Source organism: Marmota marmota, unplaced genomic scaffold (assembly GCF_001458135.2).
Source record: "Marmota marmota marmota unplaced genomic scaffold, marMar, whole genome shotgun sequence".
Taxonomy (NCBI): domain Eukaryota; kingdom Metazoa; phylum Chordata; class Mammalia; order Rodentia; family Sciuridae; genus Marmota; species Marmota marmota.
In genome coordinates, this window is record NW_026000241.1 from 14,908,567 (window position 1) to 14,927,454 (window position 18,888).

The 18,888-nt window shown below is 40.2% G+C and overlaps 1 protein-coding gene across 1 annotated transcript in view; it reads left to right on the top strand.

Moving 5' to 3' along the window:
- The window catches only part of Scn11a (sodium voltage-gated channel alpha subunit 11), an 85,048-nt gene extending 73,477 nt beyond the window's left edge, over nucleotides 1-11,571 (top strand). Inside the window, exons 26-28 of the mRNA XM_048794999.1 lie at nucleotides 1,963-2,063; nucleotides 6,841-7,111; nucleotides 10,065-11,571. Coding sequence (XP_048650956.1) covers nucleotides 1,963-2,063; nucleotides 6,841-7,111; nucleotides 10,065-11,092 — 1,400 coding nt within the window. The 3' untranslated portion in view covers nucleotides 11,093-11,571. The remainder of the gene's footprint in view (nucleotides 1-1,962; nucleotides 2,064-6,840; nucleotides 7,112-10,064) is intronic.
- The last annotated feature ends 7,317 nt before the right edge of the window (nucleotides 11,572-18,888 follow it).

Below are 18,888 nucleotides of genomic sequence, written 5' to 3' on the forward strand. Positions count from 1 at the left end.
TTTTTTTTTTTTTTTTTTTTTTGGGGGGGGGGATGGGCAATACTGGAGATTAAACTCAGGGACACTCCATCACTGAGCCACATCCCCAGCCCTATTTTGTAGTTTATTTAGAGACAAGATCTCACTGAGTTGCTTAGCACCTGGCTTTTTTGCTGAGTCTGGTTTGGAACCCACAATCCTCCTGTCTCAGCCTCCCAAACTGCTGGGATTACTGACGTGTGCCACTGCACCCAGGTACCCATGGTCTTTTATTTTTTAATTAATTAATTAATTATAATTAGGTATATATGACAGCAGAACGCATTTTGATTCATTGCACACAATTGCAGCACAACGTTTCATTTCTCTGGTTGTACATGACATAGTGTTGCACCATATGTGCAGTCATACATGTAACTAGGATAACAATGTCCATCTCATTCCACCATCTTTCCTGCCCACATACCTCCTCCTTTTCCTTCCCTCCCCGTTGCTCAAAGTTCCTCCATTTTTCCCATGCCCTCCCCCATTATGGATCAGCATCCACTTATCAGAGAGAAAATTTGGCCTTTGGTTTTTGGGGATTGGTTTACTTCACTTAGCACGATATTCTCCAACTCCAACAATTTACCTGTAAATGCCATGATTTTATTCTCTTTTAATGCTGAGTAATATTCCATTGTATATATAGACCACCGTTTCTTTATCCATCCATCTACTGAAGGGCGTCTAGGTTGGTTCCACAATTTAGCTATTATGAATTGAGCTGCTATAAACATTGACGTGGCTGTGTTACTACAGTATGCTGATTTTTAAGTCCTTTGGGTATAGACCGAGGAGTGGAATAGCTGGGTCAAATGGTGGTTCCATTCCAAGTTTTCTAAGGAATCTCCATACTGCTTTCCAGATTGGCTGCACCAATTTGCAGTCCCACCAGCAATGTATGAGTGTGCCTTTCCCCCCACATCCTCGCCAACAGTTATTATTGTTTGTATTTTTGAAAACTGCCATTCTGACTAGAGTGAGATGAAATCTTAGTTTTGATTTGCATTTCTCTGATTACTAGAGATGTTGAACATTTTTCCATGCTCTTTTTTGAATGTCCACCTTACATTCAAGAAAACCCAAGATTCTAATTTATAGAGATTAGCAAATGCTCTTAGGCCAACTCTGGCTTTAGAGCTACTCAACCACTCTAATTTCTTTCTTTCTCAATTTTCAAAACCTGGATATTTTTTTCTGTGCAAGTTCAGCTATACATTTAAAAAGATTTCTGTTATATTTGATTCAGCATTTCTAGATATTTTGCTTCCAAAATTTCCAGAAATTAAAATCCTAGTCCATTTTTCTGTCTTTTTATTGTTGTTGTTGTTGTTCAGTGGTGAAAATAGCTTTAAAGGTCTGTAATTTTTTTCTAAGAGTGGCTCTAAACAGAATTTATACAACTTTATAAGTAGTATTACATGTGCTTATTGTTTGGGAGAATCTTAATTGCCACTTTGCAGAGTTTTTTTGAAATTTTTTAAAAACTATTTTATTAGTTTACTTTTTTGTGTGGTGCTGAGGATTGAACCCAGTGCCTCACATGTGCTAGGCAAGCACTGTACCACTGAGCCACAATCCCAGCCCGACTTTGCAGGGTTTTTAATCTAAATTTTTGTTAGTTCCTATAATTGTTGCCATGTGGTAGAATTTATACAATCTGCAATACATGCAGTTTTTAATAGAGATTCTGGGAGAGGTTTGCAATTTGTAATCTCTGTTATAAAAAGTGAAATATGATTATAAAAGTTACTTTATTTCTCAAACAGTTTCTTTCCAGCTTTCCCCTCGAGTTCATCTTCTTTTGCTTCCCTTTGAAATTTTAGGAATTATTGATAAAAATGCAATGAAACTTTAAAATCGTGTCTAAAAATTCAGAATTTGATTAAAAAAAAACCTGTTAGGGTAAAAAAATAACTCTCATCTTCTCCTTATACTTAGGTGGCCAAGACATTTTTATGACAGAAGAACAAAAGAAATATTACAGTGCAATGAAAAAATTAGGAACCAAGAAACCTCAAAAACCCATTCCAAGGCCTCTGGTGAGAGCAATCGAATGATTCTAAATATAACCTAGATAAGAGATTTCGAGGAACTCAGTTTTCTGCAAAGCCATCCTGTAAACTTGTAAAATTTACATACTTATCTAAGAACTCAAGAAAACCCCAGATACATGCAAATCCTAAGGAAATTAGGTATTCATATTCATTAGAAACAGCCTGGGCAAGAAGTTCAATGTTCATTTTTAGTGACTGCACCACAGGTGCATAGCATTGACGCAAACTTTGCAACTTGTTTGAACTTAACCATTTTAAATGTACTTAAAACGTTCTTGACCAGTGTGTGTGAGGTTGCTTGTGTGAGGCTGAGGTCACACCTACTCACTTCCACTTTATAATGAACACTGTGTATCACGGATTCAGCGACTTTTTCTGTAAAGGGCTAGATAGCAACCACTTTAGGCTTTGATGGCCCTGTGGTCTCCAGCCCGACTACTGCATTCTACTCTTGTGGCAATAAATACAGCAATCATAGACAGTAAAGGACAAATGAATGTGGCTATTATTCATTCTGAGCTCATGGACAAAAAATAAAACAACAACAACAACAAAAAACCCAGCCTGGTTGGCTTTCACCACTGAGCCATAATTTGCTTACCTTGCTCTCTCTGAATCCTGCTTGGTCAGGTACTATGGGTCAATACAGCAGCAGCCCTTTTGTGCTTGCTCTGTGCATTGGATTAGAAAGTACAGGTTAAGCATCCCTAAATCCAGACCCTGAAATTGGAACATGCTCCAAAATACAGTGCTTTTTGATTAGCGATGACGCCAACACGTGAAAAATCCCACTTCTGACCTCGAGTGATGGGTCACCGTCAAAATGTGGATGTACTGAAAATATTGTATAGAATTACCTTCAGGCTATGTGTAGAAGGCAAATATGAAACACAGATTAATTTTGGGGGGGGGGTACTGAGGATTAAACCCAGGTGGGCTTTACCACTCAGCTACATCTCCAGTCCTTACTTGTTTTTAAATTTTGAGACAGGGTCTCACTAAGTTGCTGAGGGCTTTGCTAAATTGCTGAGGTTGGCCTGAAACTTGCAATCCTTTTGCCTCAGCCTCCCCAGTCACTGGAATTACAGGCGTGACCCAGGATAAGTGAATTTTGTGTTTAGACTTGAGTCTCATCCCGGAGATATTTCATTATGTACATGCAAATACTCACAAATTCAAAGACATCCCAAATCCAAAACATTTCTTTTCCCAACCATTTTGGATAAGGGATACTCAACCTGCAAAATAGGGGGCACATTTGGTATCTCTGAGCAGTGAGTTGGAAAGCTTCTATGGCAGGGAGGGTCAATGGGGACTGAGAAATTGAGAGAAAAGGATTGGAAGGCAGGCTTGTGGCGAGTTTGGAGATTTTTTCATTTGAACATAAAACCTGAAATGGCCAAAGGTATTCACTGCTATTCCCAGAACTCAAAACAGCTGGTGTAAAGTGTATTCTCCTTAATTACTTTTTGAACGAAAGACTGTGTTTTAGGACATAAACAGAGTTCCACTAGGATTAAATATTTGTGTTACACTAAAAGTGTCTGTGAATTTCAGGGCCAAGTGTTTAGAATTTATCCTTTGCATAGTGAGGGAATTTTTGGCCACAGGTGAATGATATAATTGTATTTGGAGAGGTTTAATCTGTTAACAGTATGTGAAACTTCAGTGTAGCTCAATCACATCTGGCTTTAATAATCTTCATTATTAGACTCGTTTAGATGGTTTGTAAAACTCTTACGCTAAATACAAACAAATGAAACTATATCCAAAATAAACTTAAAATAGAAGCTTAAAAAAATACCAATCTCAGGGCTGGGGCTGTAGCTCAGTGGCAGAGCATTTGCCTAGCATGTGTGAGGCATTGGCTTCCATCCTCAGCACCATATAAAAATAAAATAAATCAATAAAATAAAGGTATTTTTTAAAATACCAATCTCACTTTCTAGTACTCCTTTCACTTTGAAGTTCTTATTTGGACTTGAGCCAACAAAACAAGGACCCAGAGACTTTATGTTTTCTTGTGCCTATTATACAACCACTGGCTTAATACCAGTTGGTCCAGGGATTAGAATTCACTAATTCAAAGACTCACAAGACACTGCATGTTCCCCCATATTTATCAGTTTGTTTCAAGCAGTGCAGCACGCAGCCAAACAGAACTTCAGGCACAGATAAAGCTCCTTGACCCCTCCACTGCACAGGGCATGCGAGACATGAGACATCAACCTAAAGTGGTTTGTGGAGGACTTTCCTGCAGGAAAGCTGTCACCTCCTTTCCTTAACCATCTTCTATAACATGTTTATCCAGGGGTAATCTGGAAGCAGGTGCCAAGTCCCAGGCCTCCCTGTGTAGCCACAATCCACAGTCAAGCCTTCAACGAATGGTTCTGATACAGTCTCTCCAGCTAATACTGCATATATATCTTAATATAAGTTAATGGATCTTAACTTGTCTCTTTCAGAGATCAGTGTGGCATGATGTAAACCCAATATCATGTTCCCAGATGTCCCTGAGCCCGAGATAAGACTTCAAGTCAACTCTTAACCTGTCACCTACAACTTCACTTCCATAGAGATTTTTTTTTTTTAAATCTCTAAAATCTAAACCTTATATTTTGACTTTGAGAAAAAAATCTGTAGCAATGACCCAGGGAAGAAAATACAATTGGTTTAGCCTGAGCATTGATGTATTTCATTTCTAGCAATAGAGGAAAGGATTTGGAGTCACTTCTGGTTTCTCTTGAAGCATCCCATCCCCACAATGTGACTTCATTACTTGGTTTGAAAATCAGTGCTGGTTGGCAGTGGTACACACCTGTAATCCCAGAGATTTAGGGGCTTGAGGCAGGAGGATCACAAATTTGAGGCCCAGCCTTAGCAACTTAGCAAGACCCTGTCTCAAAATAAAACATAAAAAGGGCTGGGGATGTGACTCAGTGGTAAAATGCCCCTGGGTTCAATACCTGGTACCCCCCCAAAATAAAATATAATAATAATAATAATAATAATTTTTAAGAGTCTGTATATTCTGAAGTCTGTATATTGATCATCTAAAACATTAGTAGTTTATACTCATAATATCTATTTGTCTAAATGTTAGATTTAACTCTAAAGCCAGTACTTAGCCCCCTCACATTTCTTCTTGCCCCTTGTTCTGCTTCCCTGAAGAGCACCCTTGAACATATCTCTTCTCCATCTCCTTACTGACATTCCACATGCATCCTTACCTAGGAAATGTGGTTGGATTTCCAGTGTCTCCTCAGGACTCCTTGATAAAATCCTAGGACTTCCAACACATGACCTGCTTACATATAACATCCCTTCCATGTGGTCTGTACCCTTCTTCTTGTTGCCTTAAATGACATCAGTCACTTTCATGGTTTTGATTCGTATCAGTGTTGATGGCTATGGAACTCTCCATATCTGCCTTCCAAATTTTGCATTTGAGCTCAAAACACACACCTCTGCCTGCTCCTGGCCCTTAGATGCCCCACTGACACCTCTAACTCAACATGCTCAGGACAGATCTCATCTCTTTCCCTCAAAAACTCCTCATTCTCTGGATGTTGAAATGAACCGACTAACCAGAAACAATAGCCTCTGCCTTGTCTGTCCCATAGTCCCCCTTCATCCCAACACTCCAACAGTTCCTGCCTCAACCTCCACATTAGCTTTAAACTTGCATGTGGTTTTTTTTCCTACTGGTACCACCACAAACCTACATCATCTTTTGCTGTTTTACCATAACGGATCCCTGGGAGTTCTAATGATGCATTCTTAGGGATCCATGAGTTTGCTAAATAGAACAGTGTGTGCATTCTTTGAGTCAATGATAATATAAAACAATCAAATATATACATGTATTGTAAAACAACCAACATATAGTCAAAAATGCCATCCAATCTCAGGTCTGAGTTTGTGTTTCAGAATAGTTTTGCACTCAGTAAAATACCAGGTAGTGTTTCGTGGCAGAAGAGTTAAAGAAAACAATGAAATATTCGAGGTTTGAATTTTTTTTCTATATATGCAAACTAGAGTTAGAAATTGGACCAGAGCTGTCGGTTTATAGTCACATTAAGGGCAGTACACTGGCTACATAGAAGCCAATATACAAGCTGATCATCAATAATAATAGGAAATAATCATTTATGTTTTTTCAGTTTGGGTAATTATTGGATTATAACCCTATTTATCTACCCTATTCTAACAAGAATTAGAAAAGAATTGGCTGAACACAGAGTTTTGGTTAAGTTATAAAATTTCTTATTGTTCTGAACTGATAAACAGAAGTTTGGAGATGTTCGTTCCCATTTTGCCCAAGACACTTATGTAAGCAAATGTTCTCTGCATTAATATTGTTGAAGTAAAAATACCAAAACAGATGAAATATTGGAGATCAAGGTTCATCCTTTTATTATTAAATCCAACAGGAGCTGTTTTGCTTCAGTAAAACAACATCATCCATCACCTCAAAGTTATGTTGCTCCCAAGAATTTTTTATCTACGGTTTTTGCTTTAAAGTAGAATTAAAATTATAAGCTTAAAAACAGTTATCTAATTAAATTTAAATGAATTTAAGGCAACACTGGGGATCTATAAGAATATCTTGCCCTTTGGAAAGGTCTGTTTTTATTTCAAGGAACGGCCTACTTGTAAGAAAGAACAAATTGTTGTATTAACATGTTTTTTAAAATGTACATGATTTCATTCTTATGTCTCAAAATGACTCAATGATTTCTTCTTTTATTTTTCTCCTCAGAACAAATGTCAAGGTCTTGTGTTTGACCTGGTCACACACCAGGTCTTTGACATCTTCATCATGAGTCTCATTGTCCTAAACATGGTTGGCATGATGGCTGAATCATATGAACAATCCGAAGGCGTGACAGTTACCTTTGATAATATCAACATAGCCTTTGTGATCATCTTTACGATAGAGTGTCTCATCAAAATCTTTGCTTTGAGGCAATACTACTTCACCAATGGCTGGAATTTATTTGATTGTGTGGTCGTGGTTCTTTCTATTATTAGTAAGTAAAATCAGCAGCCAGAGAGGCTTTTAACTGAGAACTAGAAGTAAACCTGTAAACATTATAATTTGGAAGTATGTCCAAACTATCCAACAAAGCAACAAATTAGGCTTAATGCGGTGTCTGAAAAAAAAAAAAACAGACAGGTGTACTAATGCCATCTCTAAAGGGGAGTTGCTAGGAGATAGAGAGTAATTTCCATTCCTTTGATTGTCAGCACCAATGAAATAGGTTTTTTTCAATGGTGATGAACAAAATTAAGATGATTTAGAAATTCTTGTGGTGGTACCTGATTTATACAGGTAATTGAATCAAAATCGACCTTTACTGTGCACCCATGAACTCTAATGAGCCCTCCATGATTTAGAGGATTTGGCACTTAATGCTCATGTTTTTGTTTTGTTCAAAATGCACGCAGATGCTAGATCACAGTGATCAGACCATCTAACATTACTGGCCTTTCCCTCACTTCCTGTATGGGCCCATGGCCTATTCCAGACTGGGCTTCCAGGAGTGTCTGAGAGCAACAAGCAGTGCTTTCTCTTAATTCTGAATCCATGTTCACATCAATCCTAGGGTGAATGAACCATGCTTCTCTCAACTGTTTTGACCCTGCTCACCGATCCGTCCCAGACTACAAGCATATAAATTTCCCAAACCTAGGCAAGAAGAATGAAGGTTATTGCCATATACTTTTTTTCTTTCTTTTTTTTGGTGCTGGGGATCATGTGCTCTACTACTTAGAGTTATACCCCCCACCCCCACCCCCAGCCCTTTCCAGACATCTTTTCATAAAACACGCACAACTTTGGAATTAAATTCTTCATAGCTAACTCATTGGCATTTACTCTTGGATTTTGAAGCCTGGTTTTAACTAAACCATGGTCTAACGCTTTTTATAAATTATGTAAAACTTGTCCAGGGGCCCTTTTCCTAGTTCAACAAGCAACAAAAACAAGGAAAACTGATTTCACAAGTGGATGTTTTCGTGCAATCTCAGAAATGATGCATCAAACAGATAGGATGGAGCAAAATATTTTGGTTCCTGTTGCTACTGCAGCAACACAGCCATGCCAGAGAGAAAAAAAAAGAAAAGAAAGAAAAAAAAAAAGTGTTGCCTTCCCTAGTCTGCTCTGGTTTCTAAGCCATAAGGTTCTTGTAGGTAAAGTTTATAGTTAAATAGACCTTTAATCTTTATTAGTCAATTCCAATCACAAGTCCTGGTGAAATTGGAAGCAGCAATAAAAGCTAGAAGAAAATGGTGTTAGGACAGGTCTGGGTCAGCCCTCTGGAAGCTCAGAGTCCTTCCTCTGATGGGCAAAGAAGCTCGTTCACTCCACAGCTCCTTCTGGGTGGTGCCTGGCATTGTACAGTTCCTGGAAATATCTCTGACATCTGTCCTTTGGACAGCTGCTAGACAATTGCAGTTACATGTGTCAAATAGCATTTTGTTCCAGTGAATGAGAAAATTCACCCCTTAAGCCAAATCCTACTTACCAGTGTGGGCGGGACTTAATGTGCCTTTGCCAGTTCATCTGCCATTCAACACTTAGTCTCAACACATTCCCAAGCTCCTTCCTAAGCTTGTATAGTAAAACAAAACCAGAGCAAATTGAGTGAGTCTCTCTCTAGGAGTTAGCAATCCAAGTGAGGAATTAAAGCATACTTGTCTTAAAGTATCAGAAAAAACTAGGGACCAATAACATGCTACACAAAAAACACCCTAAGTTCAGAGAAAGGACAGATAACTGTGGACCTGATTAATCAAAGTCATATCTATGCAGAAGACAGGCCTTTTTAAAGGATGGATGTTGCTGAATTGGCACTTAATAAATTTCACTTGTTGCCAGGGTCAACTTCCCAGTTAACATATGAATTAAATTTCTTTTTTTTTTAATATTTATTTTTTAGTTTTCGGCGGACACAACATCTTTGTTTGTATGTGGTGCTGAGGATTGGACCTGGGCCGCACGCATGCCAGGCGAGCGGGCTACCGCTTGAGCCACATCCCCAGCTCCATGAATTAAATTTCTTTGGCACAATGGGGCAGTTAGTGAAGGATATCATCAACTAGTTCTCTTTAGTCATTAGGTGATGGCAGAACCATTTTCACTGCCCATGACCCCTAATGACCTTAGAGCACCCTCAAAGCAAGAACAAGGCCATGCCTACACAAGGCAAGCATGTTCCAGCCATTCTACAATATTTGGGCCAAAATGTGACTGCTTTCACCCCTGTATCACTTGCCTGGAGAGCAGGCAATAAGAGAACAAGGGTGACATTTTAGGCCAAATATTCAGATGTTTGCACAAAGCTCTGCTTGAAGTGCGATTTCTGGGGTGTCCACCACAACAGAGAAAATATCTCCCAATTTCATGCCTCAAATTTTGTGGGCTCAGCCCTCAGGAATCCTTGGAGGAGCTTAATGACAAATGTGAGCAATCCACGAGGCAGCCTTAGCCTAAGATGAGCATCCCAATGCCACTGTCTCCCTCTGGCCCTCCACACGCCTGTAGCAAGGCTATATTTGAATTTCTCTAAATAAACAAGAACCTGTCCCTGTTAAGGAACTTTGAGGTTATTAGGGGTTCCACAATATTCCCTGGTTGCTATGACTCAAGCCAGTCTCCAGTAGTAGAAATTTCTCCTTGACTCTGAAAGACTCCAAGTATATATAGTTTATCCTTTTTGCATTTTTATATTCAATAAATGAGGAAAATGATTTCATTTGCTGCTCTAAGAGTGGGCTTTAAAAATCCAATGTAGATAATGTTCATTAGGTGAGATAATTCCCAAAGTAGCCTTTCATAAATTAGATTCTTTTCTTTGTATGTCCAGGATATTTTATATAACTGACCCCATTGAAAGTGCTATGTAAAATTATATGGTCCTTAGAAATGATTCCCCATGTTAAAGATCAGGTGGAAATTCACTGGCTTTTCTCTTTCTCCAGGTACAATGGTCTCTGCCTTGGAAAATCAGGAGCACATTCCTTTTCCACCAACACTCTTCAGAATCGTGCGCCTGGCTCGGATTGGGCGCATCCTGAGACTTGTCCGGGCGGCGCGAGGAATCAGGACCCTCCTATTTGCTCTGATGATGTCCCTTCCCTCTCTGTTCAACATCGGTCTTCTACTCTTTCTGGTCATGTTTATTTATGCCATTTTAGGTATGAAATTTTTTTCCGAAGTGAGGAAAGGCGCTGGGATCGATGACATATTCAACTTCAAAACTTTCGAAGGCAGCATGCTCTGTCTCTTCCAGATAACCACGTCAGCAGGCTGGGACTCCCTCCTCAACCCCATGCTGAATTCAGGAGAGTCAGGCAACTCCTCAGCCAACAGTCACCTCCCAGCTGTAGCCACCGCCTACTTTGTTAGTTACATCATCATCTCCTTCCTCATCGTGGTCAACATGTATATCGCTGTGATTTTAGAGAACTTCAATACAGCCACGGAAGAAAGTGAGGACCCTCTGGGGGAAGATGATTTTGAAATATTCTATGAAGTCTGGGAAAAGTTTGACCCTGAAGCCACACAGTTTATTGACTACTCTGCCCTTTCTGACTTTGCCGATGCCCTGCCTGAGCCTTTGCGTGTGGCCAAGCCAAATAAATTCCAGTTCCTTGTCATGGACTTGCCCATGGTGAGTGGGGATCGTCTCCACTGCATGGATATTCTCTTTGCCTTCACCACTAGGGTCCTTGGTGACTCCACTGGCCTGGATACCATGAAAGCTATGATGGAGGAAAAGTTCATGGAAGCCAACCCCTTCAGGAAGTTATATGAACCCATAGTCACTACCACCAAGAGAAAGGAAGAGGAAAGAGGTGCTGCTATCATTCAAAAGGCCTTTCGGAGGTACATGATGAAGATGACCAAGTGTGCCTTGGAAGACAGGCCTCCTGCGTCATTCCAGACACTTTGCAACGGAGACTTGTCAAGCTCTGAGGGAGCCAAGGGCAAAGTGCACTATGACTGAGCCTCTCACCTCACCCCTACCTCACAGCCTCACAGTCCTGCCTCCAGCCTTAGCTCAGAGGTCTGCAGCTCGGTGTAGGAACAAGCCGTGAACTCATTGAATGAGCCATTCTATTTTGGTTTTTGGACCGAAAGAAGTGATAGTTCAGTATTCATTTAAAATGATTCTTGCAGAGGTATAAGATAAGGCTGCCTTAACTGTTTACTGCTGGTACTATTTTAGTAAGGAACAAGACACAAGATAGGGCTGCAGAGGATATCCTCACTAAAGTTAGGATTGAAACACTGTTCGACTGACATAAAAACAAAAGAATAAAACAAACAAAAATCATGTTAAAATTTTAAATTGTGTCCCCATATGTTTCTAGGTATAATACCTTTGCTGAATGATTTTCCAATGAGAATATGTAGTTTAACCACATAGAGCTCTTTTATGTGCTAAGTGAAAAATAGAAACCTGCCAATAAATGAGTTGCTTATCACAGATTTTTTTTTTGGCCAACATTAAGTATTTGGGGGTGTATCTCAAACCTAAAAGCACAATCTTGACTTGTCAGTTACCAAGCTGTCTTTTTGCAAGCTGAAATCTCTGTTATATATACTTATCAAGTAAATAAATAAATGAGACTTTTCCATTTGTGCTTCATTGAGATAGTACACTAATATTTCCTTCTTGTTTGGTGGCTGCCTATTCGGTGGCTTAATGTGGGTCTTTGCTTGGAATTAAAGCTGGTGCCAGCAGTCTGTCTGATAAGTGTTTAACAATGAGCTCTTCAGGGGGAAAAAAACCATTGCATTATAGCATTCACTGATTTCTGTAATGTGAATACTCCCATCATGGCTGATTTCAAGCTAACAACATGTTGGGAAAAGATGCCCATAATAAATTTTGGAGAGGTGGCCTGAGCCGGCTTCAGTATACCATTAGCCAGAATTAATAAGGAAATCCTGGTTATAACATCTGCAGTGAGTGCCTTGGACAGAGGGAGCATTTTAAAGCAATATCTGGGCTACAGGATGGGGGACCATAAGACATACTGGTTAGCCAGCAATCTTAGACATCAGATGAGCCCTCCACTCAGTTTTGGCTGAATGTCATCATGAAATGTGACATTCAAAGCAAAACTCAGGCTTACCAGAAGGGCTTGGCAGCCCAGGACTTCCACAAATACTAGAGATGCTCAGAGGTCAAAAGAGGCACTAGGTTTTCAGCCCTCCAAGTGCCCAGACTGGGTACAAATAAACTGCATTGTAATATTCTAGGTGCAGAGGGAAAACTCTAGGTGTAGCCCTGGAATCTGTACTCAGCCAGGTGGAAAGAGTCCATGGGTCTGCCAGCAGCCTGGAGTCTGAGGTCCAAGCCTTTGACCTGGCCACCACTGTCCAGGAGATGGAAACACAGCACTGGATACTGTGGTGGGCTGAGACAGTGATTATTTCCAATGGGTGTAAGATCCAAACTTGATACAATGTATTTTTAGCTAGGATCTGAGTTTTGTAGGTAGCCTTGTGTTCTGGATCATTGACTAAAATAGTAATAGTATCATTACAAATATTTATCAAGTGGTTGTTCCGCATGGGGCACTGGCTAAAGCATTTATCATGAATAATCTCATTTGTACCTCATAACAGCCCAATGAGTAAGATGTACCCCATTTAAATATGAGAAAACTGAGGGTCAGAGAGTTTTGTGACTTGTACACCATCATTCACCTGGTGAGGCCTGAGCCTTTGTGTCTTGCTGGGGAAGTGGGGGAAGTTTTCTGAAAAAGATGGTGGTCATCATTCCAGTAGGGTGCCTCTTTGCTGCAGCAGGAGGAAGAGAGGGAAAGATCTTGCCCATATCAGACTACCGGGTAGGGGCTTGGATATCATCTGCTTTCTGCAAAGCTTCAGCCATCCTTACATACACCTGAATAACATCTGGCCAGGCTGGAATCCTGGAGCTGCCTCCTGGGGAGAGCACAGGATCTGCTTGGCTATACCAAGAGGTTGAACTATGCTTCTTTCACTAGATGGCAGCAAATGACCAACACGTTCTTAGCACAGCAATCTATGTGTGAGCCCAGCACTGAAGAGAGCCAGAGGGCTGAGGGAGAGAAGCCAAGGCAGGAAGTGCTGAATTATCCCAAACTTGGATGAGTTCCAGAAAACTTAGCCTCCCCAGAGGTACCTCACGCTGTGAGAACACCAAGGTTCCCCCAAGAGGCAGAGATATTGATCTGAGATCTGTTCGCCAGTGATCACACTGAAGGTCTGTGGTAAACAGCTCTACAGGCACATAAGGCCAGGTCAGTCCCCTAGTCCTCCAAGCCTTCTCCAGGTAAATGAAGCCCTGCTCAGGTCAGTCGAGAAACATGTTCCTAAGGACCAATGTAGAACACTTTGTGCAATGGCTACTAACCAGTGACCCTTACTTAGCCTCAAAAGCATATGCTAATGAGGAAGAGAATCAGGTGTTCATATGATGATAATGCCATACACTATGACAAGTGCCAGAAACCAAAGACTACCTCTGCTCTGAGGATGTGAATAGAGGAAGACCTTGTGAGAGATGAACCTTCAGACATCTGAGATTAGCTTGATAAATGTATAGGATTTTGACAGGTGGAGGTGGTTTAAGAAGGTGTCTGAAATGGAAAAGACAGTGAAGGCACCACCCTGGGTGCTAGAAAGTGTGAGGGAGTCTGAGTTACCCAATTGCCTGGACAAAGCCAGAGTGAAGAGTTATTAAGGTAATAGGGAGGCATTAAAGGTATTTGAGCAGGGGAGGAAAAATAACTGGACAGGGTGTGCAGGGTAGAACAGAGGAGAAGGAGTCTGTCATATTGGTCCTGGTGAAGGAGGAGGCACTCAGCCAGGAAAGGGACAGTGCAGTGGAACTCTGAGATGTTCACCCCGACTGACTGCTGTGGAGGAGAAGTTTGGGAGGACCTCAGAATTTTTAATTAGGGGACAAGAGAGATGACAGTACAGGTTACCAAGTTAATGAATATCGGAAGAGCAAGTCTTTGTTTCTTTTTATTTGCTTTTGTGGCTAAGGAAAAAGGAAATCCCTAAATTAATTCAATTTTAAGTTCTTTGCAGGTTTGAGATGACAGGTCGAGGTGACAATTTCTAGCCAGGCCTAGAGAGTGAGGTCAAGGTGTGATCAGGAGTCTTCAATGCAAAGGTGACATCTGAACCCCCAGGAGCAGGTGAAATCAAGGGAGAGAGCAGACGCAGATCTCAGGGGCAGAGGACTTGCCCTGTTGATGTGGAGTGAGATGGTTCAGAGAAAAGGATGTGGGGAGGGAGTGACAGTGAATACCATGACACGAGGTACAGACCCAGAGCAGGTTCCACTGGAGAAACTCACAGTCAAAAGATGAGATGCATGGTCCCAAGTTTTCAATCCTCTCTCCTAGAAGCATGCAGGAGCCAGGCCATGCTGTGGTTTTCTAGCAGAGTTCCACCCGCTACTTCTTTACCTTTGATAGGGCAAGAAAGAGAGCTTGCCTTACAACTAATCAGGCTCAGGAACTAGCTGTGCCCTGCAACGGTCCTGGAATGTCAGCTACTAGCACCCAATGCCTTTGGGGAAGTCGGAAGCCTGCACAGCTCCCACTGGTCCCAGATAGGTTGTTGCCTGGCAACCCAGATGGAACCATTGGGGTCATTGAATGGGCGATCCCATGCTCCATATACAAGGACTAATCAAAGAGACTACAAGAAAATGAGAGATAATATTTATTGAACATGTATTATGGACCAGGTAGTAAATTCACCAGCATGACCCCATCAAATTACCATGAATACTCTCTTAGATAGAAACTATTGTTAACCCTCATCAGACTGAGGCATAAAAGGGAAGTAAGAGGTTTATTCAAGGTCACACAGCCAATACATGAATCCCTGTCAGGATTCAAACCCCAGCATCTGGCTCTAGATCTCAAGCTATCAACCACTACATTGCTCTGCCCCACAGACAACAAGGGATCTCATAGTGGAAGTTGAAGGGAGGGTGCAATTTTCTGGTGCCTTCTGTGATTTCCTCTCCTCTAGATATGATGCATGCTTTCAAAGTTCTCACAGTGTGGAAACCTGCATTGAGGAGATGTTCTGCTTCCTCTTCCAATTTGACATACTCATCTCAGTTGATATATTTGGTTTCCTAATATTTTGACAGAGTTTCTATCCTTTTATCAATCTCCTTCCCCTTCTCCAGGCAAATGCAGGTTAATCTACCTCCTCTCAAATCAGGTGCCCAGGGAGCAGTGAAACTATCCCCTCTCCTTGGACAGCATACTTCTATTAATATAGACTCAAATGTGCTAGTTAGACAGTGGTCGTATCAAGAGTTGCCCTGGGGATACTAATTTAACTTTCCCTTAATCTCTATCAATCCCCCAACTCAAGACACCCTGAATTAACATACAGTCTATCTAAAAATATTGTGACTTCTGTGCTGATGTAACAACAAAATCCCGTTACCCTCTTTCCACGCTCTAAACTTTTCCGATACTTTAAAATCATTTATGAAGCCAACTCACATTGGTAGTTCATATTCTACTTATTCATAAGCTCTAGTCAGAATTCCAGGTAGTTTTTTTTTTCTAAAAAATTAATAGTTTAAAAAGAAATACTTGAAAAACATTTTTATGGGCATAAATGGAGGTCTCAAGAAGGTTCTGGATCACCCATTTTAGCCACAAAGTTTGAAAGGGGAGATTTTGCTATTCCCTGGGAAAGCAGCTGAGCCCCCAGGTGATGGCCCACCCATCTAGGGGGACTTGTCCAGCAAAGGAAAGAACTACACTGAAGTTGGGAGTGACTACTCCAGAATGGGGGTAAAAATATAGATGAGTGTGAAAAACTTGAATAGAACCGTCAACCAACTCAATCAACTTGCTTTTTATAGAATTTGATAAGAACAAAATATACATTATTTTCAGGTATATATGGAATATTTCCCGAGATAAGTCCATGAAGTGTGTTAATACATTTTAAAATACTCAAAATCGTAAAAACATGTTGTTATAATCACAGTGGAACTGCATTAGAAATCAATAAGATGTCTGGAAAAAATCTCTTAAAAGGTGGAAACAAAAAATAATTTACTCTTAAGTAACTCATGGGTCTAAGAAGAAATCAAAAGGGAAATTAAAAATACTTTGAACTAAATAAAAATGAAATAAAAAACACAACCTTTGAAAATGTGTGGGATACGGCTAAATCAGTAGCAAGAGGAAAAATGTAGAGCACTAATTGTTAAGTTAGGAGAAAAGGAAATAAAAGAAAAGAGAAGAAAGTTCCCAAACAACAACTTCACTCCCATAATAAATGGGAAAAAAGAGCAATTGAAACCAGAAGAAATGAAATAATAGAGAAATTAATGAAATGTATAGCACAAAAATAATAAAGAAAGTCAATGAAACTTTCTTTGGAAAGATCAATAAAAATCAATAAACCTTTAGATAAACTAATAAGAAAAAAGGGGGACAAACATGATAAATATCAGGAATAAGAGAGGTAGATATAATCACTGATTCCACAGGTAATAGCAGGATAATTATGAGGTTATTACAGTTTTGTTCTGATTAACTCATCAACTTAAAGAAGTAAACAAATTTCTTAAAAGACACTAACCTCACTTGAGAAGAAATAAAGATCTTAAATAGTGATGTGTCTATTTTAAAAATTGAATGTGCAGTTAAAACACTTTCCACAAAGAAAACACCAGGAGCAGATGGCTTCACATGGTGCATTATATCACACATTGAAGGAAAAAATAATTCCAGTTTTACACAACCTTCCAGAAAATTGAAGAGATGGAAATATTTCCAGTTCATTCTATGAGGTCAATATTTCCTTGATACAAAAAGCAGACAAAGACATTTCAAGAAAAGAAAACAACAAACCAATATCCTTCATGAACAAGGTTCAATTTTTTTTAACAAAATTTAGCAAACCAAACCAGAAATACATTTAAAAAAACACATCACAACTAATTGAAATTTAGTCCAGAAATACATGATTGGCATTATTCTGAAAAATCAATCAGTGTACTGCATCATATTGATAAAATACAAAAGAAAAACCATATGGTTATCTCAAAAGATGAAAAAAAAAAAGAGTCACTGATCAAAATCTAACATCCATTCTGATTAAAATATAAAAATCTCTCAGCTGTCATCAAATTAGGCATAAAAGGGAGCTTCTTCAACTGGATGAAAAGCATAAAATAAATGAGAGTTAACTATGTGAGGATGTACTTTTCTCTCAAGGTCAAGCAAGGAAGTCTGCTCATATCACTTCTTGTACAGGAGATTCCAACCAGAGCAATAATGCAAGAAAAAGTAAAGGCATCCAGAAAGGTTGGGGAAAAAGTGATGCTATCATTGTTTAGGAATTATGTGACCTAGTACATAGCAAATCCTATGGATCTACCAAAAACAGAAAACAATAAAACACAAACAAACAAAAAATCAAAACAGTGAGGTTAGCAAGGCAGCAGGATACAAGATCATAATTTTAAAATCAATTGCATTTCTATACATGAGCAATGAACAATTGTAAGTTAAGATTCAAAATAGTTTTCAAAGCCAAATTATGGAACCTCACCTAGGTGTCCATCAACAGACTAATGGATAAAGAAAATGTGGTGTATGTACACAATGAAATTTTACTCAGCCATAAAGAAGAATTAAATCATGTCATTTGGAGGAAAGTGGATGGAACTGGAGAACATCATGTTTAGTAAAAGAAGCCAGACTCAGAAAGTCAAGGGTTAATTTTTTTTAATGCAGAAGCTAGAGAGAAGAAAGGAGAAAAAAGTACCTTATGAAAATAGAAGTGGACCAGTAGAGGAGAAAAAGAAGATAGAGGAAGGAGGACAGGAGGAAAAGGGGAGACCCAGGGGAATGAAACAGATGAATTTATGTTATGAACTTGTATGAATATATCACAATGGATCCCACTATTGTTGAGAGCCACAGCTGAAGGGGCCCCAGCAAACTTCCAGCTGCCAGCAACCAGCTGCCGGCTGATGATTGGCTCACAGCGGCCCCAGCAACATCTAGCTGATTGGCTCCTCGGCCCCAGCAACATCTAGCTGATTGGCTCCTCTGCGGTGATGCTCATTGGGCTGTTTCCCTGCCCTTTCAGACCACGGAGCTGCTCATTGGGGGACTTTTTTGGCTCCGCCCACGTGACCCAGCCAATCGGCCTCAAGAGCAGGAGGATTGTGGGAGGGGGGGAGAAGCTTGTGGGGGGAGAGAGAGGCTTGTGGAAAGCCGGTGGTGGGAGTTGAGGCTCTGAGGGTTTTTCCTGAGAGGCTGTTTTGTTTGGCGTGTGTGGTTCTAAAAATAAAGTTAGTTTCTTTTGACAAGTGGCTCCTGATTGTGCCCAGCCAGACTGCGGCATTTGGTGGCCCGTACGGGGAACGAACCCGCGACCTTGGCGTTATCAGCACCAGTTGGGATCCTGAGACAAGATCTCAAATATTAACATGCCCTGTATTTGAGGCAGGAGGGCAGCGATTTTACCAAGTTTTAAATTTCAAAACAGTGAAGCAGCTAAAAGAGGCTGTAACAACCTATGGTCCTCAAGCACCCTTCACTGTAAGCATGGTCGAATCCATTAACAACTTGAACATGACGCCAGCAGATTGGGCTAATATGTGTAAAGCTGTGCTAAATGGATGACAATACCTGTTATGGAAGGTTGCCAATGAGGAATTTTGCAAGGAGACAGCTAGGCGAAATGCAGCAGCTGGTTATCCTCAGAGAAATCTAGATATGTTGTTAGGAAAGGGAC